Source organism: Ammospiza nelsoni, chromosome 5 (genome assembly GCF_027579445.1).
Source record: "Ammospiza nelsoni isolate bAmmNel1 chromosome 5, bAmmNel1.pri, whole genome shotgun sequence".
In the NCBI taxonomy this organism is placed as follows: Eukaryota; Metazoa; Chordata; class Aves; order Passeriformes; family Passerellidae; genus Ammospiza; species Ammospiza nelsoni.
In genome coordinates, this window is record NC_080637.1 from 12,761,959 (window position 1) to 12,785,123 (window position 23,165).

Below are 23,165 nucleotides of genomic sequence, written 5' to 3' on the forward strand. Positions count from 1 at the left end.
GTGGAGTAATCAGTTTGTGAGCAGGTTCAGTCTTTGTGCACATTCAAGAGTTAATTTTTATTTTCTTGTTACAAAAATGAACTCATAACTGCTGTAGTTAAGAACTTACTTTCTTCAGTAATGCCTGTTGCCATTAAGCTGGAAAACAATGTGAAAACAAATAGAATTGTGTCCAAATTATGCAGACATTTCTTATGTTACTTCAGGATTATTTTTATGACCGCTCTACTAAATGGGCTTGGAACACCTAATGTTATTTTAGCTGTATGTTTTTTTAAAAATTGCACATTAACTTTTGCTTGGTAATTTTACCCTACTTTTTGAGAAAAAATATTTTCTGTACAATATCATGTTCCCCAGTCATGTTTAATAGCCAAGGCTTTTAAAGTATACCAACATGTATTAGCAGACAAGATAACTCCTAATATAAATTTCTGCTATTAAAAAATGGTGACTTTCACTTCTGATTTTTGCTCTTGAGGTACCTCAATTCCAATGGTTTTGTCTGTAAACACCTGGACAGATTGTTTGTTTCTTGGGCAGTTAAGTCACCATTTTCCTACAGCTAACACTATAGGTGGCATCAAATCAGCACATCATGCACAAAACTTAGCTGGATTTCATTGCTTTTGCACTGGGAAAATTGAAGTTAGGGCAGCACAGACTTTACAAACCTGTCTGAGACACATTTTGTGGTTGAAACTCAGGCTGTAATATCAGGACACTGGGAGAGCTCAAACTTCCACAACTGCTCATTTGCTTCATGCTCCTCTGGCAAAGGAGTCATGCATTGTTTTAAAGGAGTTTGTTTTGGGTAATTTTCATCAGCTTCTGTAACAGCATTAGAGGTGTCAGGTGCTATTAAGCTTTTGAGTTTACACCTGAAAAAGAAATTTGCTCCTGAGGACTTTATTCTTTATCTAAGAGCCAATACCATTACAGTGAGCCTTCTCTACCAAGGGGCACATGGGAGGAACAGGAAACCCCCCTTTGCAGCAGTCCCAAAGTCTTGGGTTGAGTTGCATTAGCTATTAATTTATTTAATCTAGTTTAAATTTGGATTAGATGTCAAATTCCTTCCCAACTAATGTTTAAAGTAGGCTCAGTTAGACCAAGCTTGCTCAAGCCTTGTCTAGTTGAGCTTTGAGTATTTTCAAATGCAGAGTTTGTATGAACTTTCTGGACATCTTGGTCCACTCACTCCTGAATTATTTTTCTGTCAGGGAAAAAACCTTTTTAATCATAATTTCCATTACAACTTGTATCCATTATTGCTACTTCTTCCTACTTCTTGTTGCACCACCATGAGAAGAATGTCTTTGTTTCTCTATACCTCTCATTAGGTAGTTGAAGGCCAGAAGAAGACTCCTCAGCCTTCTCCTTTTAAACCAAAACAAACATGCTCTCAGGGCATCTTTAGCTTGGTCTGGGTCCCTGATCTTCTCAATAGCCTTCTCTGGCCTTAGTCAAGGACATCAGTGTCGTTCTTGACTTGAAAACACAGAACTGGACACAATATTCTAAGTGCAGCCTCACAGAATGTGTTGACATTGTGCAGCATTGGTGGTTCTGCCCTAGGAGTATGTAGCTAAATGGAATTTGATTTCTACATGTTGCATATTTTTCAAGGGTCTGCTTATGAAAACAGGTAAGAAAACCCCCAGAAAAATGCAGAACAGCCGCAGGGGCTGTATGCTGACAGAATTTGATCTACCTTCAGCTGCTCCATGGGAGCTGCTGGCTGACAAAACCCCAGGTCTTTTTGTAGGTTGTACCAAACTAAGTGCCAGCCATGAGAAAATGAGGGAAAGGATGGGAAAATTATAGCGTGGATTTTAAAAACAGCAAAGAGTGAAGCCAAACATCTTTCAAGGTCATTGGAAAATGCTTTTGTTTCTGCTCTGATTTTTAGAACTCCTAAGTATTTTGTCCAGTATGTGCTTGAAAAGATGAATTTAAGACTGTTGATGATAGGCTGCTTTTCTAGCTTTCAGCCCATGAACCACTAAGAAAAATACAGGTCATATACAGTGGAATACACTCTGCCCTAATGGTTGTTTACTACTGTGTAATTACACAAGATAGGGTAGAGCTTAATCCATCTGCAATTTTTAAAACCTCTTCTGAAAATCTGAAAATTATGGTTCCTGTGTATTGCTAAACTGCCCTCAGTTTCTGTGATCAGCATTAGTCTTCATTCTGCCTTTCTCTTGGGAGGATGAGAGAATGGCAGGGATGACATGGTGTGGTTTAGTTTTTAATTTAGAGCATTTTCTGTGACACATTTATGCATGGAAATGGAGAAGTTTGTACAGTTTAGTTAGACTGTTAGTAGGATAGATGTCTCTTCTGTTAGGAGGTACATCTGTTGTCCTTCCAGATTCTCCTAATGTTGTAGCTGTAAGGGCAGAATAAGTATTTTGAAATTTCAAGGGTGGAACACTTGTGCCTGTTTAAAGTGATGCAAGTTCAGTAGAAGACCATTCTACATTTTGTGCCTTACACGCTTTGTTTGATGTTCTCCACTTTGTCCAACATACTCCAACTGAAGTCAATGGAAATGTTGACAAGGGGTTATCATGCACAAAACTCTTACAAAATGTGAGAGTTTTGTGTACTCTTAAAAAAGAGTAAGTTTGGAGGGAGTAGGAAATGTTCAGTGGGTCCAGGAAATTGCCTTTACAGGTAACACATAAGATTCCCTCCAGCAGAGATGGGGTATAGGTATATAAAAGAGGAAAACAGAAACTGTTATTCATGCAATTGAATTTAAATCATCTCTAGTGCTGTTGCAGGCATCATAGCAATTAACAAAAAATTGCCCAAAGTAAAGTAAGGCAATATTGTGCATTATCCTTGCACATACCTCTCTACATTTTTTTCTCCCTCGAATCCAGGTGGTATCTTTGAATTCACTCAATGTCTATCTTGTCTGGAATCACTTAATTATAACCCATATATATTGAGACTTCTGTTTGTAAAGCAACAATATTAATAAATAAATAATATGTTTCAATAATATGTTTTTAACATTTTTCCCCTTTTCATTATAGGTAATACCAACCTTCAGACCAAAAGAGGGAGTATCACAGTAGGTAGGTTCTGCCTTCTCTCTGTCTCTTTTGCTCTTCCCTTATCCTTTCTAAAGACTAAATATTCACAGGGGAAGTGAAGAGGAGGTGATTTCACACAGATGTTTTTGCCTCCTCTTCAGGAGTAGCCCTGATAAGTGTGGCTGAATAAGACCCTTGCCAAAGTCAGCCTTTTGTGGTTGGGCAAGGCACAAGATCTCACTGGACTTTGCACAAGTGAGACTGAGTCTAGCTGTCATCTTTTAGATATAAATGGGATAAAAGGACTGAGAAAATTCTTAAGTCTACATCAAATGCAGTTGTGCCCTTACTGTAGTTCTCTCTTATATTTATTGCTATTAGTGATTAGCTATATTTAATTTTTATATCAGGAAGCTTATCATTGATGTATTACTTATTTGGGGAGGTAATGGCAAGGCTTGTGATAATTTCAGTGTCCTCAAACTATTATGCCAATAGTTTTCCCTTCATAAATGGAAACAGCTCATAAACCTTTTCTTGGGAAGCTGGGAATTTATATGACAGGGTAACTCAGAGCTATCAGTTATGGTGTACCTTATATCAGTGCATTTTATAGCACACAAACACCAAAGTGAGAAACTCAAATTCTAATTATTGATATGGCAGGAAATTGAAGTAACACTGAACTTTGTCTAAGATTTTGTATATTTTGAATGTAGAAAGATTTCCTCAGGCCCTGATCTTGAAGATTTTAACTGTAGTCACTCACTCAGCATGTTTCAGGGACCGTGTCTAGGATGTGTTCAGGGACTGTTAACAACTCTTCTTGTGTTTCTAAGAGCTCTGTATTAGCATTCCTGGAAAATGAATGCAAGACACATTCTTATGAGTTAGTCATTAAACCACAGAATTAAATTCAACTTGCTAGACTGTTTTTCCTTTTCTTAAATAAACTCATAGGGTATGAAGAGTGTTTAAATAAAGGTTTCTTAATATAGGAGGTAGCTTTTTCCATCAACAGATGATGATTATTTTCCTTAACTAACCAGGTTCAGCTTTTAATCATTGGGACACTCTTACTGTTGAAGAAACTATTTTTCAGACTTCAATTCTGACAGCACTAGATAGTCTTCATCTTTTCCTAAAGAGCACCAAACATCCCTGGTATTTTTATGGATTTTTCTAAAGGTAAAACACTTTGAAGATTCAGACTTTCAAGTCTTAAAATGTGAGAACACTTCCTACTCAACCAGTTTGCTGAAGGCCTTATTTCAGTTGGAAGGGTCCCACAGTGACCATCCAGTCCAACAAGAGTTGGAGTGTCTTGTTTGGGGGCTCTTTATCTCTGACAGGCTTGGGGCACCAGCCTCTCTGGGAACCCTGCTCCAGCGTTTGACCACTCTCTCTGTAAAACAGTCCTTCCTAAAAAAGAACCATTCCCATGCAAGGTTTCACTGGACACCAGGGAGAAAAGCTCAGCACCTCCTTGTGCCCTTCCCCTCCCCAGGAAGCTGCAGAGAGCAGTGAGCTCACCCCCAAATTCCTTTCTCCAAAGCAGGCAAGCCAGGTGGATTGGTTGTTTGCGCTTTTTTGGGGCAGAGTAATTGATCAAAAAGAGCCTTTACAAGTAATGGATATAATTGAATATTGGGATAGAAAATAGATCATGAGTAGGTAAAAGGATAGCCTGGATAGTTTAGTTAGGAAAGGAATTGTTTCCTTGTGAGACTTCTTTGCTTTGTGTGTTGCATCATTTGTTCTGCCAGGTCCCATGGTGAGTATGGTCAGGACTGCTAAGGATTTTTCAGTTTTGTCTGCAATTTAGTGAATTCTTAATAATAATAATGAAGTATATTTAGTGAATACATTTCAGTTTCTTATAATACTTTTCATATGACAGTTTTAGAACAATGAACTAAACCAAGAATTTTTGCCAGTTTCCTATCAATAAGAAATACTAGATAGATAGCTGAGCAGGAATTCAATCTTCATCACACTTCAAATACCTTGGAGTTTCATGCTTCCTCCAGTCTATAATCAAATAATGATAAATATTTTGTGTTCCTATAGAGGTTGATTTTTGTCACTGATTTTACCATAAACAGGTCAGTCTTTAGGTGCTATTAGGAAAAGCATGGTTTTACTTAGATTTAAGTAAAGATCACTTGTGTTTAATCCTTTCTTTAGTGCTAGGCTGATAAAGTGATGCTAAATGTTAACTTTGTAGGCCTTTCACTGTTCTTTTTGTGCAGTGTTTCTCAAGTTATGTGACTTTGGTTTTATTCTTCAAGCTCTATTTATTTCCATAAAACTTAACAGACTTTTGTCCTTCCAAGGACATCTTGCTTCACCGTGCCCTTTTATTTAATCTTTTTTTCTCTAGTACCAGTAAATTCTTAAATAGCTAAAGCTGCACAAGGCTGACCATCTGTTCTATTTCCAGTAAAAGGCTTTGTCCTTGTTCTCTTCCTTGAAAAACCTGGAGAAAACCTTTTCCCTGTTGGTCCTTAGCAAACTCAAATTCAACTATACATTTTTTCCTTATTTTTACCTTCAGTTATTCACATTCATATCAGCTAGCACTGGGTATATATTTGAAAATAAATTGCCTTAGGTTTGATCTGTCATAACCATAAAATATGTATTGTCTCCATTGCTATTTGTTATGTATTTTACGCTATCAGTCTGTGCTTCTTAGTATGGGGTAATTTTTCATTGTTGAAATATTTATTTATTTATATTTGTGCACTCTGTTGTGCCTTATCTTTTTTTTAATTAATTTTCCTTTTATTCCCCTTTATTTGTTAAGAGTTAGAGACAAACTTGAAACAGGATCTTTATGGACTTTGCAGAAGTGATGAACTCTTTATGTTTCTTGGTATTCTTAATTGTATCTACACACTTGTATTTAATATCATATCTGTAACATTTGTTACATAAATCATATTCAGTTGTTTCTATGAAATATATTTCATATTACTTCCATAGGTCAAAGCTTAACAGTTGTTTGCTGTGCAGTATTGTAGTGTCAGGTTTAGTGTTTGGGTAGTGCTGCCAAGCTTTTGGTGGTTTTGAAACTTGCTGAAGTTTCTTCAGCCATAGGAAACTTTGTATTAGTGAGATACTCAGAGAGTCAAAATCTGGCAAGTCATCCTCCCAAAACAGTGCTCCTCAGTGGAAAAGTGTTCCATTTCCCTCAAGGTTGTTTTTGGCTTTTCTGGTAAATCTGTGCCTTGGGTGAGTCTGTCCCTCCTGCCCTCCTCCTGCATCCTTTATTCGTGTTGATGCCTTCTGCCAACACCATCCAATCTCTAACAAAACAAGAATTCTTTTTATTTTAATATTTATTAATTGAAGATCTAGGAAAAACACTTTGTTCAGTCTTGCAGATTCACAAAAGTTACCTTCCCACCGGGAAGAATCCCACAGGAGCTGCTTTTGCATTTGAGAAGTGGGAAGAGAAAGGCTTCAGGGGATCGATGTTGTCCCTCTGAAGCACCATCAGCTGGTGGAATGTGGACTGTTTGTAGCTGTTCTCCCTGGAGAGAGCTGCTCTTCTGTCACTGGAGACTCTTCTTCCTTCCTAGAATAGATAAAGGAACTTATTCTAGGTTCTGTTGAAAGCAGGAGAGTCAAAGGCTGGATGTTTCTTGTATCTGTTGCCAGCAAAATCAAATCTCTGTCAAGGTTATGTGGAGTTGGTAGTTGGCTGTTACTAAATTTGATGGGGGAATCTCTGCAAAAACAGCCTTTGCATGAAAACTTCTAGTGATCACTGCTAAAAAAGTGCATTTAAAAGGTTGATGCATGTCAGATTTTCCAGTTCTAATGACTTTAACTTTTCAACTATTATGAACAACCTTTTAGAAAATCACCAGTTGCAATCAATATTTCATTTTCACTTAGACAAGCAAAACTCTTCATTATTAATGAAGAGTTAATTTTTTTCTTTCAGATTTTGAACAGACTTTCTTTAGTACAGTCTTGAAATGGCAGAAGCATTCACATCCAGTTCTAGTTATTAATGTTTTCTTTTTAGCCAAAGCCCTTCTCAGTTTCTCAGCTGACTAAGTATGGATTAGCTGGGTTTTTTTGATTACTTTCCCCTCCAAAGAAATCAGCTTTAGCTATGGGATAAAGATTCTTTTCTGTGTTTTTGCTGTTGTAAGCAATGCACTTATCTTTGGCATCTGTGCTTGAAACCTGGGATCAGAAAAGCTCCAGATGAATTTGCTTAGAGCTAAAACTGTATGGCAAGTATAAAAGGTTAATATGGGACATCCTTGTTAGTTAATCAGGTTCATTCTCTCATTAATGCTTTTACTTTTTAAAACTTTTTCATTCAAGTTTTATTTTTTTTAGCTACTTCTAACAGTTTGATTGTTGGGGTTTTTCTCTGCATATTCAGAAACCAGTGTCTATCAGTGTCTCAGGATTTCTTGCAAATAGTTTAATTTCTAGCATTGTCTCTAAAAATACCTCTCAGTAACTGCCTTTTGCTTGTGTACCAAGGTATTTTTTATGCTCCTCTAGATTTTTTTTTTATAATTTCTTTGCAGTTTTTATTAGGTATAAGCTTGTTCAGTAGTTAGAACTCAGTAATTTGAAAGTAATTGAACTCTTTGGGACTTCACTTAATATTGTGGAAGTCTGTGTATTTAAAATTGGAGTACATTGCAAATAAAGACTACTCAAGTATACACTTAAAGCTTCTTAAAGGCTTTCTGTTTGTAAAAATACTTCTTTGCAAAGTTGTATGATCATAAATTTCTGCTAATAAGGTATAAAAGAAAATTTAGGCCTCTCTAATCCAAGGCACAGAACAAATAATGTTGTTTTCCCGGACATATTAAACAATTGTTGATAACTCAGATGTAGTGAATCAGACCTTACAAATCAGCCTGTGTTCAGTTTTTCTGTGTAACAAGATGTTGCAGTGCGCCCCTGCTTGGTTTCTGCATGGGGTATCTTTCCTGGGTAAAGTTCTCCCTGCACAGGGTCTCAGCAAATGAACTCTTTTGGAAGCTAAAAGAGATATTAGTATTCAAGTTTCATGCTTGATTTTCACACAAAGATAAAGACATTCCTATAGAAAGATGTGCACTGTTGGGCCCTTGTAATGTAGAATAACTGCAGAGCCACAGCCTGAGGAGCAGAGTGTGCCCCAGTCCTGGAGTGGGGAGATAGAGTAACAGGTTTCTGAAAAATCCTAAGTGAAGGCTGACAGTCTGTAAATTATTTTGTATGTGTATATTATGTAAATTATTATGTATATTATGTATAATCTGTAAATTATTATGAATATTAATAAATATTATTATTCTCAAACACAAAAGAATTGATAAAAATCAGCTTGAGGTATAAAGAAATATTCTGGAAAATGTTTACTTAAAAAGAGTGATGATACACAAATTCTTTTGTTTTTTAGATTCATCAGATGGAAGTCTAAAAGCTTCTACATATCATGGGACAATAGATGTTTATGTCAGTCAATTAAGAAAAGTGGATCTGAAATCCCAGAAAGGTTAGCAAACTAAATCAAATTTTTTTTCTAGCAGATTTTGATGTAAAAGAAAAGGAGATAAGGGTTTGTTTTGGGTTTTTTTATCTGTCTGTAAAAGATAGTTTCTGATTGTTGGTTATTTCCTTTTTTTTTTTTTTTTTTTGGTATCATTATTGGAAGATGTCTATAAATACTTAAAATACAATAAGCTCTATCAGGAACAAGAATACTTAAGATGGATTGAATGTGTTTGTGTTTTTCAATGTTTCTCTTTTTTTTTGTCTGGCAATATGCCCAGTAGAATTTTGCAAGGCTGACTAGGGTTACAGTGTTCCTTTGCCTTGAGCACAGTTTTCTCCATGATGCTGTATGTGCAGTGATCACTGGCACACACATTTATTTTTTCTTGCCTTCTGATTGAAATGTCCTACTATGAAAATTTGAAGGCAGAAAAGCAAAGATGCGAGAGCCTTACATTGCCATTTTCCTTCTTTTTCTCTCCTGCTTACTCAGTTAAATTCCTCTTCATAGTTAAAAGCTCACACATAAAGTTGAATTAAAATCTGCTTTGCTGAATTCATTCAGTTTTGCCATTCTGAAGATATGATACTGTAAATTACAGAGACCTGAATGCATCTTGTTAATCCTAGTTTGGAAAAAAAGAAAGAAAACACCAAAAACCCAAAATGCCAACAAACAAAAAAAATCCAAACCAAGCCAAAACACACCACAGCATTTTTATACTTGACTTTAATGTCGTGTCAGACACTTCGGGTGGTTTGGTCCACTTCTGTCTCCTGTGAAACAAAGCCTGTGCCCTGCTAAATCCTAACAGTTACTCAAAATGGGACTCATGGTGTCAATGAATTGAAATAATTAGTGCATCTTTCTGTACAATCTATTTTGGCTTCATTAGTGCAAAGATGTTTATTTTTATATTATTTCTTGGTTACCTTTAGTATCACTTACTTTGCTAAGTTAGTATCTCTTTGAGCTAGAAGAAAAGAGGAATATATTCAATAAAAGCTAATTAATGTTATTTTCAAACTATTTTCTAACATCTCTTCTGGCAGCACAGTTTAGTAAAGGCAAAGTTGAAGCTCTGTTTACCCTGTAAATTCAGAGTAACTGCCGACAGCTGCAGTGTAGAAAATGTCCCACTTGTGCTAAATGAGCTGCATGTGTGCTGGGTTTTGTGAGTCATCACTGAGCAACTCTCCAAAGAGGACCCAAAGATGAAGACCTTTTCCCTTTCCTATTCTAAGGCTTTTGTGTATCCAGCAAAATGCAGGCCTAAATTATACTGGAAGTAATTTGTTCATCAGAGCTGTCACAGGCAAGTGATTCTGCTGTGTGTGAATTGCTCAGCCAGGGTTGCTTTCTGGTACTTCTTTGCTGTTATCCTTACCATGTTCTGCTGAAGCTTCTGGGATGGATGTCAAGAAACTGTTTTTTGTTTTTCTAAAGTAAATGTTGAAATTGAGCAAAAACTAAGGAACACATAAAAAGGAAGCATATTCTGAATTTCTCATGTTTTTGATCTAATGTGTAGGAGAGAGCTCTCAGACTTTGTGACTGAGTTATTCCAAAGATGACTAATGTGGCCAGGTTGGGGGCCCAGTGTCTGCCTTTGGTCTGATGCATAGATATTTAGGGGCAGCAGAAGTCAGAATTTCTGGTTTTAATCTCAAAGTAGAATTATTCAGGCCACCAAAGCAGCAATTTTGCTACTAGTTTACATTTTAGTGATGCACAGTCTAAACTGGATAGTCAGTTTTGAGACTGCATCTGTTGGAGGTGTGAACAGCTGGCCCTGAGCAGTAAAGCAAAGACAATTGCCAGTGTTCACAGTGAGTGAGCAGCCCCTCATCCTTCCAGAGGAGCAATCCTTTCATCATGTGCCATGCAGTGACTGGGTTATTTGTCAAGTCTGCCCTGTCCTTCCTCTGGAATATGAATATACAACTAGAAGATGAACTTAGTGAGATCTATTATATTTGCTTCCCTTGATCATTCCTGTAATAACATCCTCTACCAAACTATTTATTTTCATGTCTGTGAAGGAAATGTTGTGATGCCATTTTCTATATAGGACATACTCTGTTTATGATAAATGAAGATACCTTCATTTATCCTTTCAGTGACCACAAACAAGAGGTTACTGTTTCTGAAGACTTTAAAAAAAACCCAACCAAGCACAACCAAAGGATGATTTGATTGGAGTTAGTGAAATAATGGAGTATTTCATGCTTTGATCTCAGGGTTAAACTAACTAGCTTGCACTTCATTTTATACCAGGTTCAATTACAGTCAAGGTACCTGCATCTCTCAAAGCCTATTTAGAGCTGTCTGGAAAAAAAGTGGATGTGAGCTCAGAGATCCAGTTAAAAGAAACACAGAGTGCCTCCAAAGATGATCATGTAACACTAAGTGGTAAGGCTTACTAATCTTGGCTTCCAATAAATGTCTGTCTGGCCTAAGTCAAAGGCATCTACATTTCTTTATTAGTTTATTGCCCTTGGCAGCTGCTTGTTTAATCTGCTTCACTTTCAGGTGTTTGCTTGTGCTGTTCTACTCCCCATGTTACTGGATGACGTTAAAATTTTATTTGGTAAATGGCTTGTGAATGTAATCAACTTCTAAGAAAAGCCTTAGAGCCAAATTCCTCCTTAGTGTTAGTCCAGTGAATTTGTGGGAGATAATTCAGGGCTGAATTTGACCCATTGCTTTGTTGGCTTAGAAACTCACATAGACTTTCCTAAGCAATCTATTGTATTCAAAATATAATAATTTAAAAAATCTGTCTGTTTCTGAGTCAAAGGGGGGGAAATAAAAGGGATAATGGCATATTTATAAATAGTATGTAGTGCAAGATAGGCTGAGAAATGATGGGTGGGAGATGAGAAGAGCAGAAGAAGCTGGAGCTGGAGGAATAGAGACAGAGTACATGGAAAGGTACCTGCAATTACTGGAACCATTCTTATAAGGCAATTAAAATTGAATCTCAGGTCTTGCTGTTTCGTGCTTTAGAAAACAGTTGCACAATTCACTGTCAGGGTGTGTATTTCTCTCCCCCACTCCAGATGCTGCTATCTAGAAGTTAAGGCTGTTGCTTTTACCAATTCCACAGTTTGCTCTAGAGAAAACATTAACTGAGTGTGTCTGAGGGCTCCAGCTCTGTTTGAATGTGTTATGTCAGTGTGACCTGCTGTGACAGCAGATGGGGTAAGGCTTGGAGTTTTAAACCTAAGAAAATAGGCACAAAAGCTCTCTTCCTTCCCCATGTAAGATGGGGATCTCAGAGTCAGGAAAACATTGGAACTGTAATTATATAATTTTAGTATGTAGCCTGCTTATGTATCCCTTCCTGCCTAGGAACAGTAACTAGCCCTTAAATTTAGTACTGGTTATTAAATACAGTTTCTACAAAAACCATAATTAGAGGTTGTCAGGGTAGAAATCTGTGGAAGGACCCCAGGTTCTAGCATGACTTGGTGTAATGAATCACCTCAGCAGTAAAACAAGACTTCTCAGTGAATGAGGACCACCAGCCAATCAATCATCTGCTACTTTGGCAACATTAAAGATAAGGATGGTGTTTCAAATATCCCCAGCTGAATGACTTCTCTGTTTTCACAACCCAGTCAGTGTTTGTGTGGGACAATCATCACTGGAGCAGATGCAATTTTTCAACCACTGTTCTGTATGGAAATCATCTTGGCACTTGAGGCCAAAAGCAGAAACTCTGATTAGTTAACTCTCAAATATACAAGTTCCAAAAGCATAGAAATCATCAAGAATTCTGCAGAGGCAACAGCATTAGGCTAATGCTTATCAGTTGTTTAAAGAAGTTACAGCATTACATAAAAAGGGAAATACTTCCTCCTTCTATTTCTCTTTACCTTATGATGTATTCTTTCTGCACTTGTCCCCTCACTATCAACAATTGCTTCTTCCTAAAGGTAATATTTGGTAATTTTGTTGTACAAGTAGATTTTCAAATAATTGAAAATCATTTAATACAATTTCTGTATCCTGGGGCATTATTCACTGTTGAAGTTTCAGGTACAAGGTCCATAGCTGTCCTGCTGTTGTGACTGAAGAAATGTAAAATAGAGAGTGAAGAGGGGCTTTGCCAAGTGGTTAAAAACTGTGTCACAAGAGCATGGCAGTTTAGGAGTTTTATGCTTTTGAGTTCAAAGATTAGTTTAAAACCACATGATTTTTCAGAAAATCCAGTTCTCATGTGAATAACACAGGCACTGTGACCTTTTAGGAATCTTTGCTTGCCTCTGGGAATATGTGAATGTGTTAGAGAGAAGGCTGTCCAGGGGGAAGACAGGGCAGAGTTCTGTGACTTGAGTAAACATGCAGATATTCCTGCACTTTGCTGCTCTAGGAAATCCTTCCCTGCTGCTTTAGAGCAGTTCTCATGTGCACCATCAGCCCCAGTTCCACACTGAGGGCAGTCAGTGCACCACAGCCCCACCAGCACTCCCAGCCAGGCTTTGCCAGCCAGCCAAGGAACAGAGTGGGATTTAGTGAAAGCAGGATGGTGGAAGTCTGCAGTGAGTGCTCCAGAGACAGAGGATGGGAGTGGGAAAATGGGTTTGCTCTTTTAGGAAAAGAAGGGACTTTCCTGCAGAATGGAGACACTTGCTGAGAAAGGGAGGGAACTGGAGAGCAGTGAGGGAGTTTTCATTCTTTGAAGTAATTTGCAAGAGCAAATTACATCTGTTTCCATTGGCGGTCTTGAAAGCAGTATGTATGTTATAATGAAATGTCACAAAAACAGAGTTCGTGCTCAGCACTGGTCCAGCTTCCATCAGTGGAAGTATTTGGCTGCCTTTAGAGTACTTGAGTAATTCCAGTAATTTCTGATTGTAATCATGTCAAGGTGTTCTTTCTTTGCCCTGGCAAGAAGAGAAGCCCTTCCTGCTCAATGTCTGCCTGCTCCCTGTCTCCAGGTGTGCCTGTGTTCTTAAATCTTATGCCTGTGGAGGTAATTAGCTGTAGGTACTACCTGTGGTAAGAGAAAGAATAGGAGGCTAAAAAGTGTCAAATATTTAAGCAGAAAATGAACTTAGAAGACTGTTATGTCAAAGGACTTGAAACATGTTGAAAGTCAAGGTTAAAGTTCATATAATTTTGATTTATATGCTTTTTAGGCCACTTTTCAATAAGTTAAGTTCTAAGTATAAAGGTAGGAGCAATTACCTGTGTAGTCCTGAGAGGAGCAATATTTAAATAATATCAGGAAACAATAGAGTTACACTATTGAAAACAAACAGCATGTTAACATGATTGTTCTGTAAAACTCAAAATAATCCTTTGGCTTTACATGGCATTAGTAATACTTTGCTGGGATGTGTCCAGTTTTGAGTACTGTGCTTTGAAACTGTAGAGTCTCTCAAGGAGAACATGTGATCAGAGTCCTGAAATCATGATTAACAAGAGAAGACTGAAAAGTTTCATTTTGTCTCAAAAGACAAGACAAAGGGAAGAGAAGAAGAATTTTTCTAGTACATAAGAAGTTGCCACAGAGAAATAAGGAAATCAATTGTTCTGTTGACTGGCAATAGGACTAAAAATTATAACTTGATCTCATGTAAAGGAAACTTAGCTCAATAGCAAGGTAAACTTGATTGTAGCACTTGTCTGGGGGGCAGTAGGACTGTCAGTGCTGCAGGTTGTAAAGACCAGGTGATGTGAGCTTTCTGACTAAATTCAGTGCTTCCTAAGGACAGGCTTTCAGCCCTGGTGTCTGTCTGAGGTTGATGTGACCATCTGCTCCCACCCACCCCACAGTAACAAAGGAAGGTTGTCAGGCATGTGGGTGGATGGGGACTAAATGAAACTCAGACACTGGAAACACTTCAGCCACTTTGGTTGCCAACTTGTGTGTTGACCACTGTGAACTTGATGGAAAAAGTCTTGCAGTCATTCAGAGACTTTATTTGAATCCTTGTAGCAAATGGTGTCAATTTCCAAACCTAATTGTCTGGAAAACAAACCATGTAAATCTCATCTCTGAGTGATGCCAGGGACTCGCCTGACTTTGGATGTTTCTCCATCCTTGCCCCAGTTCTAGTGCCAAGTTCATATTCAGTGGCATCCATTCACCTGATGCCATCTGCTTGGTGCTGAGGAATCCTTTAACTTTGCAGGCAATTCATCTGGTTTGCAGCAGCTCTGAATTTCCATGGTAAATGTCCCATGCCACAGACACATTTTCTGAAAAATCCTTTCCTTAGGATTTTTCCTCCTGAGAAGCTGAGAGGCCTCAGGAACAAAATGCAAACAATGATTATCTGCTGCTGTGGAATGCAACAGGTGCATCTGAGATTGGTCTCATGTGGTTGTTTCTAATTAATGGCCAATCACAGTCAGCTGGCTTGGACTCTGTCCAAGACACAAGCCTTTGTTATTCATTCCTTTTCTATTCTTATCTAGCCTTCTGATGAAATCCTTTCTTCTATTCTTTTAGTATAGTTTTAATATAATATATATCATAAAATAATAAATCAAGCCTTCTAAAACATGGAGTCAGATCCTCCTCTCTTCCCTCATCCTGTGAACACCATCACAGTCCCCCCATGTCCCAGGTGCTCCTCAGGGGCTGTGGATGTTTGTTGTTACTGTGTCTCCCTGTTTTTACCTTCTCAACTGGCAAACCTCTCTGAGTTTTTCTGTCCCTACACAAAGAGCTTATGCTTTGGTTTTCTCCCAAATGGAGACATGCCTGCTCCCAGTTGTTGTCAGCATGACAACAATTGCAGCAGTTAACAGGACTTTTAGGTTTTGGTACTAATCCCATCCTGGCTGCAGCACAAGAGCTTTGCAAAGCCACCTGAAGCAGTGTTCTCTTAGCCATGCCTCTGGTGGCCATGCAGGTAATAGAAATCTCCCATGTTAATTTTTGCCTTCCCTCAGATGTGTATATAAGACATGCAGAGGAAATCCCCCATTGACTCCTCTAACTCCTTTTCCCCTGTGAAAATTTTCACATTGCCTCTACCTTATGGGTTGATTGAGTATCCAATTATTCTTTTAATACTGCAGAACTTCTTAGCTGGCCTTCCTCTTCCTGTGCCTCTGGAGAGTCAGCCTGTCTGTAATTACCAGATTCCTTTGAAAAGATGGACATTGACACTATTGTCCTATCTCAGACTTTTCAGGTTTCTCTTACTTACATGCTTCAGGTGTTTTCATCCTGCCTGGTTCTCCCCATAGGTTGTGGTTAGAAGCACCTTTCTCCTTACAACAATCACTCAGGCATACACTGAATTATTACAGCTTTTTTTTTTTTTTTTTTTTTTACATTTTTTACATTTTTTTTATTTTTATTACACATCTGCCTGATGTTCCCTGCTGGAGCAAAGAGGATCTAGCCAGATGTTTCCTGCCATCAGGAATGATTACTTCTCACTGTTCCCTCAGTGGTCCCTCACACAGTAGTGCTGGGAGAGCTGTGGCCTTCCCTTTAGGATTGCTTTGAGGCCAGGGTGCCAGAGGGGGCTGATTGCATCAGTCTCTTGTACCATGTTCAAAGCTTTATGGATGGATGGGGATAAGAGTGTTCATGATGAGAAATTCTGTATTGCTTACTCCAAGGTAATGTCTGTGTTTTTAGCTGCCTGGAGTTCAAGGGTTGAGTACAAACACAGCTGAAGGGGCAGTGAATAACATGAGACAAGCAACTTGCCTTTAAAAGGGAAATAAGTGAAAGAGCTTGTATTATGTCAGTCTGCTGAAAGTTCAGGTTTTATCTGAAGCTTACCAGCTGCACAAGTGCTCCCACTGTGCAGCTGTCTTGGGTTTGTTGCAGTCAGCATTGCAGTTCAATCCCAGGAGTAACACTATCTGCTGTCATGCCCCCCCTGTTTAGTCTGTTCTCAAGGCACTTCAGAACTTTCCTTCTTAGAAGCAGTTTTTATTGACTCTTGGCCACTAGAATTGAGTGGGAAGAGCTTTGTTTTATAATGTCCCTCTACACACTGCCCTCTGTGAAGCCTTGATCCTTAAGCAATATCTTAAAAAAAATAAACAAAGACCCAGGTTGTATCTGGAAAAGATTACATTCCTTCAAGTCAAATAGAAAGTTCATCCAACTTTTATTAAACACATTAGATGAGATGCTATCCTACAGATTTTTATTGGTTTCAGCTTGCATTCAACTCAAGCTGTTCACAACCTTTTGATATATAGCCCAGTCCTAACACTACCAATGAACAACACTTAAAATATGATCCTCTTCTTGTGTTTTGTGAAATGAAAATAGAGCTCTCAACTTCTCCAGTCTCCAGGAAGGCAAGTAAATAAACAGTCAGTGCTTGACTCTGAAGTTTTGCTAAGGTGTTACTTTCCTTTAAACACCACAACCTTTTGCCTGGGCTTTGAATTGAAAGGTATACAGAGCATAATAGTGTATCTGTCTTCTCCTGAACTCCTGCTGTCTTGCCTGGTAGGTTTTGTAATTAATTTCCCCCCCCACCTCATTCTCAGTTCAGGAGGCTGTTTGCTTTTGTGATTTAATCAAGCTAATAAAGTCTTCCTCAAAATCCACTCATGCTCTCATGGTATCCAGAGTACAAGCAGTGAGTACAGTTAAGACCCAAGCAGTCATCAAAAGGTCTCCAGCTAAACCTTGTTGCTTGATTAGTGCCTCATACACAAATTAATTCAAATATAGGAAATAACTTTGAACCTCCTACTAGTAATGGGCTTAATAACCTTAATATTTGCCTCACAGGCAAATTTCCAGGAGTATAAGGAACAAAACTTTTCTACATTCACATAGCAAAACCAAAATGAGAAACAGAGCTCAGACAGAAACTCAGCTTTAAAATGCCTCTTGTAAATTTGTTCTTGTGTTCCCTAAACTCTGCTTTAACTTTCTTGCCAAGGTATAAGCAGTGCATGAAACCAGTTACAGCACTGATTCTGTGCTTCAGTGTTTGTGTCTTGTACAGAAGTACAAGCCATAGTCACAAAAACATGAGAGAGAGGATTTGGGACCAAGCACTCCAATATGCACTTTCTGGAAATATATCTCTGCCATGCATTTATTGTGTTCTCTGTCCCTAGGAGAAAGAGCTGTATTTCAGTGTTCTACAGCTCTGTTAAAGGATCAGCTGAAATTTTCCTTTATACTTCTTTGTTGGTTCAATTTCTTGTCACCTGGAGGCTGTTTCCTTAAAAACCAGACTGATGAAATGTTTCAAGTGCTATCTATGCTTAAAAGATTCTGTTTTAGTTTTTGTTCTGTACTCTCTGATACAATACTATTGAAAATCAGTGTTTCAGGAAAGCTTTGAGGAACTGAACTTCCAAATTTTAATGGATTCCATATACAACACATTTGTCCAACTTGGTGATTCATCACAGATTAAGTCTGCAGTTAGATGATGAGTAGAGGTCTGTGGGTTCTGCTTTACTGTGGGAATGACACTGACACTGAGTGTGCTTGAGACTGCTGCTGTCTGGAGCAATGAGGAGTGCAGAAATTGTATTGAGACATCCCCCTGGAGACACCTGGAGGCATGTTGTACTCTGATAACAAGGGACACTCAAGTGACTGCCATTGCTGGACTCCTGAGAACTCTGTACTTCCAAACCACACCTCAGCCTGTTGTGAATTGCTGTGGGTTTGGCCCATAAACTCAAATGAATCCCTCTTAGAGCTGCTAAAGCACTGAAATGCTATTGAAAAGTTCTGGCACACGGGCCTGAGTTGTGGAAACCAGTGCAGTGATGTCACTTGGAGTTTTGCCACTGTTTTTGCTGTGGCCAGAATTTAATTTCAGCTGTGTTACAGGTCAGAGCAGAGCATGTTTGCAAAATTGGCTCAGAATCTGCTTTCCTGCCATCCCTCTTGCTATTACAGGCTGAAATTATTCTAAACTTAGAATTCACACAATTAAATGAACACTAAAGTAATAATAAATTATATTTTGTAAAGATAAACAAATGTGAAGGTTGATCTTGTGATAAAGGCACTGATTTGGCACTTTAAAGTTCTCAGTTTAATTCCCAATATGGACACAAATCTTTTGTATAAATTTGGAAGATCACTTTTCTCTCTGGCTCTCAGGTTTTTGATTATAAAATGAGACTGAAGAGTTGAACTCTCTTCTTTGTTAGTGAGCTTTTCAGAGCATGCCTGTGAGTACAGAGTTTATGTGAAACCTGTAAGACAGATACTCAGGGTTGTGGGGGTTTTTTTAGGCCATTATCATAAGGAAACAGTAATACTTGCAAAATGCCTGGGCATCTGGACAGTCAGACCTTACCATGGCTCTTAAAATCTTTGAAATTACTTAGCCAGATCAGTATCTCATGTAGAGCCATGGTTTAACCAGAGCTGGCTGTTGAGCACCAGGCAGCCACTCACTCCCCACAGTGGGATGAGGGAGAAAAGCAAAAGTGAGAAAAGTCATGGTTGGGATAGAGAGATTTTGAGATTAAGACAGTTTGATGGATAAAGCAAAAGCAGTGCACACCAGCCAAGCAAAATGAGGGATTCTTTCACTGCTTCCCAGGGCAGGCAGGTGTTCAGCCATCCCCAGGAAAGCAGGACTGTGTCTCATGTACTGGGTCAGACAAATGCCATCACTCTGAGTGTCCCCTGCTCCTCCTCCTGCCAGCTGTGATACAGAACATGCCACCATACAGTTCAGAATGTCCCTTTGGTCATTTGGGGTCATCTGTCCTGGCTCTGTCCCCTCCCAGCCTCCTCACTGGCAGGGCAGTATTAGAAGAAAAGGCCTTGAAGCTGTGAAAGGGCCACTCAGAAATAACAAATTTTATATATTGTCAACACTGTTTTCAGCAGAAATCTAAACTATGGTTCATCCTAGCTACTATTAAGAAAAAATAACCCTATCCCAGAGAAGGCCAGTACATGTAGGGTCTGTGTGGCAAGGTTGCTGGGAGGGGCTCTAGGGGTGGCTTCTGTGAGAAGCTGCCAGAAGCTTCCCTTGTGTCCTACAGAGCCAGCACCAGCCTGCTCCAGGATGGACCCACCACTGGCCAGGGCTGGACCCATCAGTGATGATGAATAACACAGTTAAAGAGGAAAAACCCTACAGCAGCTGGAGAAAGGAGTGAAATACGTGAGAGAAACAGCCCTGCTGATGTGGAGGCCAGTGCAGAAGCAGGGGCAGGGCGTGCTCCAGATGCCAGAGCAGAGATTCCCCTGGGACAGCCCCTGGGGTCTGCAGGGGTGCAGAGATCCACCTGCAGCTTGGGGAGGGCTCCATGGCAGAGCAGGGGCAGAGCATCAGGAGCTCTCCTTCTGCAGGGGGAGGAGTGGCAGAGATGATGTGTGACCAGACCAAAACCCCCATTCTCCGTCCCCCTGTGCCTCTGGTGGGGAGGAAGTAGAGAAATCAGCAGTGAAATTAAGCCTTGAGCAAAGGGAGGGGTGAGTGGGATATGTTTTTAAGATCTGGCTTTATTTTTTATTACCCTTCTCTGAGCTGATTTGGAATGAATAAAATTAATTTTTCCCCAAGTCAAGTCTGTTTTCCCTGTGACAGTAACTGCTGATTGAACTCTCTCTGTCCTTATCTTGATCCATGAGCTTCTTGTTACATTTTCTCTGGCCCATTTATTTGAGGAGGAGAGTGGTAGAGTGGCTTTGGTAGGGACCTGACATCCAAGCAGGGTCAACCCACCATAACACATTTCTTAGCTTAGAATAAAAAAGTGCAGTACTATATAATAAAAGCCACTGTTCTATTGTGAAGATGTATTATGGGAAAGTAGATTAATGTTAAGAAAAAATGTATCAAGAAGGAAATGCTTCTGCTAAAAGTACACAAATTCTACCAAATAAAAGTGCTCTAAGTGCTTCCAGGGAGCTTATAAAAAAAAGACAATGTGAAGATGATATGTTTACTGTGTGTCAAATTAAACTAAGACAACTCTCTTTTCCAGGTCACATGAACCAAAGGGATGAAACAGACAAATGGATTAAGGCTGACACACAAAATGGCAAAGTGTGTCTTAAAAGCCAAAGCTGGATCCAGTCTGTCAAGCTGAAGAGTTCTTAAAGGTGAAATAGGCCAAAGAAATTAAATCAAGAAACTACAAAGGAACATTTCTGTAAAATTATGAAAAGTTTTGGATGAATATTCTTAATATAAAAGAGAAACTATTAAAAATGAGAGAATTTTAACCCAAGATTTGCCTGTGACAGTGCTGGTGCTAAACAGTCTGGTTTACTTTTAGTGCCTTTTAGGAACAGGATGATCTTACATATTCAGAATTAATATAATTTGACCCACTTACCATAGCAGTTTAAAAGCTGATAGCTTTCAAACAGAAGTTTGGAGTTGTTTTTTAAAAATGTAAAAAAGCATTTTCAACACTTCCAAGATGCCATGCTTTGCAAGCTCTGTTGTACTTTTAAATTAAATGTCTCAATACTGTGGGAATTCTGCTGGTTTATGCAAAATGCAGAGAATTTTCTTCAACCAAATTGTGTCATGGATAGGAAAAAATCACTTTCAGTGTGGTTCTTATGTGGTCTTCTCATTTGGTGTTTGAACCCTGAGCAGTTTCTGCCTAGCTGATGGGTATTCTCTGTGTAAAAATACTTCTGTGAAATGGCAGAACTTGCTCTGTGTCATCCTGAACCTCTGGTTTGTGGAGAGAAAGAAGAGCTCCAACTCTGTCTACCACTGCTCACCTGCAAAGAAAAGCTTTTAAGATAAATAAAAGTACCATGGATCTGGCTGATTTGAAGGAGGAGCACTCCTCCAACTGGACTTAGGGGAGAGTCCACCTGAGCATTCCCCTAAGGAGAAGCTGCCCTAGGAGGGAAGTGTTCCCTTGTGACTGAGAGCTGGAATCTGTGTTTGCTCTGTCTGCAGTGACTGAGAGCTCTCTCCTGCAGAGCTCCTGGGAGGCAGAGAGGGAGGTGAGGGGAGCTGTGAACCTGCACAAGGACAGGTCTGATTTGGTGGAGGGTTCTGTGTTACTGTAAAATGAGCACACAGCAAAGTAAATGGGGGTTTTAAAAGCCTTTCCATGCGTCTCTGTGGCACCTTATAAAAGCAGTAGTGAAATCTGTGTTTTAGCTGAAATGTCAGAATCCCTAGCAGCTCAGGGGATGGTGAGGATCAGGAGAGAATTCAGAGTGCCAGCTCAGGCTTTAGGTTTTGTACATATGTGTATGTTCTTTAAGGCATAATGGTACATTATGAAATTAACTTCTTTTGCCACAGGATTCCCCAGGAGATATAATTGCCCCTGGCTAATGGACTTCAAGACTCAAGGGCAGCATACCTACTGTAATTCAGGGAGGTTAAAAACTCCACTTCCTGTTTATTGTTGTGTGTACTGCTTGTTGGGATGAGATGGGCACTAATGCATATGACAAATTATATGTATTTTTAATATAAACAGTAATATATAAAACATTTCTAATGGTATTACTAAAGACATTACAATATTACTAGATATGAGTTATTATTATAGTTTTTAAAGTTACAAAATTAATAAATTAAATGGTTTTTGATAGCCAGAAAAATATTTGAAACTAATGTTTTCTATGCCCCGCTGCAGCCAAAGTGAAAAAAGCACCTCAAAATTCACACCACATGAAAACAGTCTAGTAGGTATTTCACAAGATTGAATCCATTTAATGGTCCCATTATTCACCTGAAATACAAAGCCTGTCAGCCTCTGAGATTAAGGTTGTGGTTTTTGAGACTGCTGCATCAGCAATTTAAGGGAGAACATAGTAAGAAAACATTTTATTTGTTCCATGTTCAAAAGAAAGCAAACTCAGACTTTGAATTCATTAATTTTCTAAATCCAGCAAGAATTAAACATCAGACTTGTTAGTTACTTGCTTAAAGAAGTTTAAATCAGCCAGCAGAAAAATTGTGCTACTACTAAAGCTACTGATTATATTCATTCCAAGCTAAAACATGTTGAGACCAGCTAGAATGTTAATAAAAAGGTCAAGAATGAGCTGAAGGAGGACAAACCCTTGCTTATGAGTTTCCCCAAAGGCATTGAACAATGTCTTGTTCTGCTCTAATGAGGTGAAACTGTATTTACCTCTAGACAAGGGAAGATTAGTAGGTTATCAGCAATTAGAGTTTGAATGGCAAATCCCTTGTGAGCCCATATATCTTTTTTTATCCATTTGATGAGAAGACATTCTTGTAAGTGGAGCAAATTTATACTCCAACACTTTTTTAATCTGTGCTCCCTTTAATTTGGTTCTCCTGCTCTCTCAGGTGCCAGCCAGCCTACAGCTCAGACCTGCAGACACAAACATGAGGTTGTTTAGAGAGCTGGACTCAGCCCAAGAGGCTTTTATGAGAATGAGGGCTGTGGGTGCACAAGTGACTGTTGAGAAGTGCAGAACGGTGCTTAAATGCATGGGTGTAGTTGTGTATTAACGAATCTGCAGCCAGTGCCTACTCACTGCTCTCCACTCCTCAAGAAGGCTGTACTTGATGGGTACCAACCACATCAAGTGTGGAGTTCTCTGGGGAGTCAGAGTGTTTATGTCCTGGAGAGGACCTTCATGGCAAACAAATCCTCCAACACATGCAGATTTATTCCTTGCTTACTCTGCACGGAACTAC

At 38.9% G+C, this 23,165-nt stretch overlaps 1 protein-coding gene across 2 annotated transcripts in view; it reads left to right on the forward strand.

Annotated features, from left to right (window-relative positions):
• The window catches only part of FAM185A (family with sequence similarity 185 member A), a 38,081-nt gene extending 15,988 nt beyond the window's left edge, over positions 1–22,093 (forward strand). The window contains exons 5-9 of one of the 2 annotated variants that reach the window (XM_059472400.1): positions 3,054–3,095; positions 8,482–8,577; positions 10,855–10,989; positions 20,497–20,614; positions 21,789–22,093. In XM_059472400.1, the coding sequence (XP_059328383.1) occupies positions 3,054–3,095; positions 8,482–8,577; positions 10,855–10,989; positions 20,497–20,612 (389 nt within the window). In that variant the 3' untranslated portion in view covers positions 20,613–20,614; positions 21,789–22,093. Of the gene's footprint in view, positions 1–3,053; positions 3,096–8,481; positions 8,578–10,854; positions 10,990–20,496; positions 20,743–21,788 lie in introns of those variants that run through there. The other variant, XM_059472399.1, reaches the window with a different exon arrangement.
• The last annotated feature ends 1,072 nt before the right edge of the window (positions 22,094–23,165 follow it).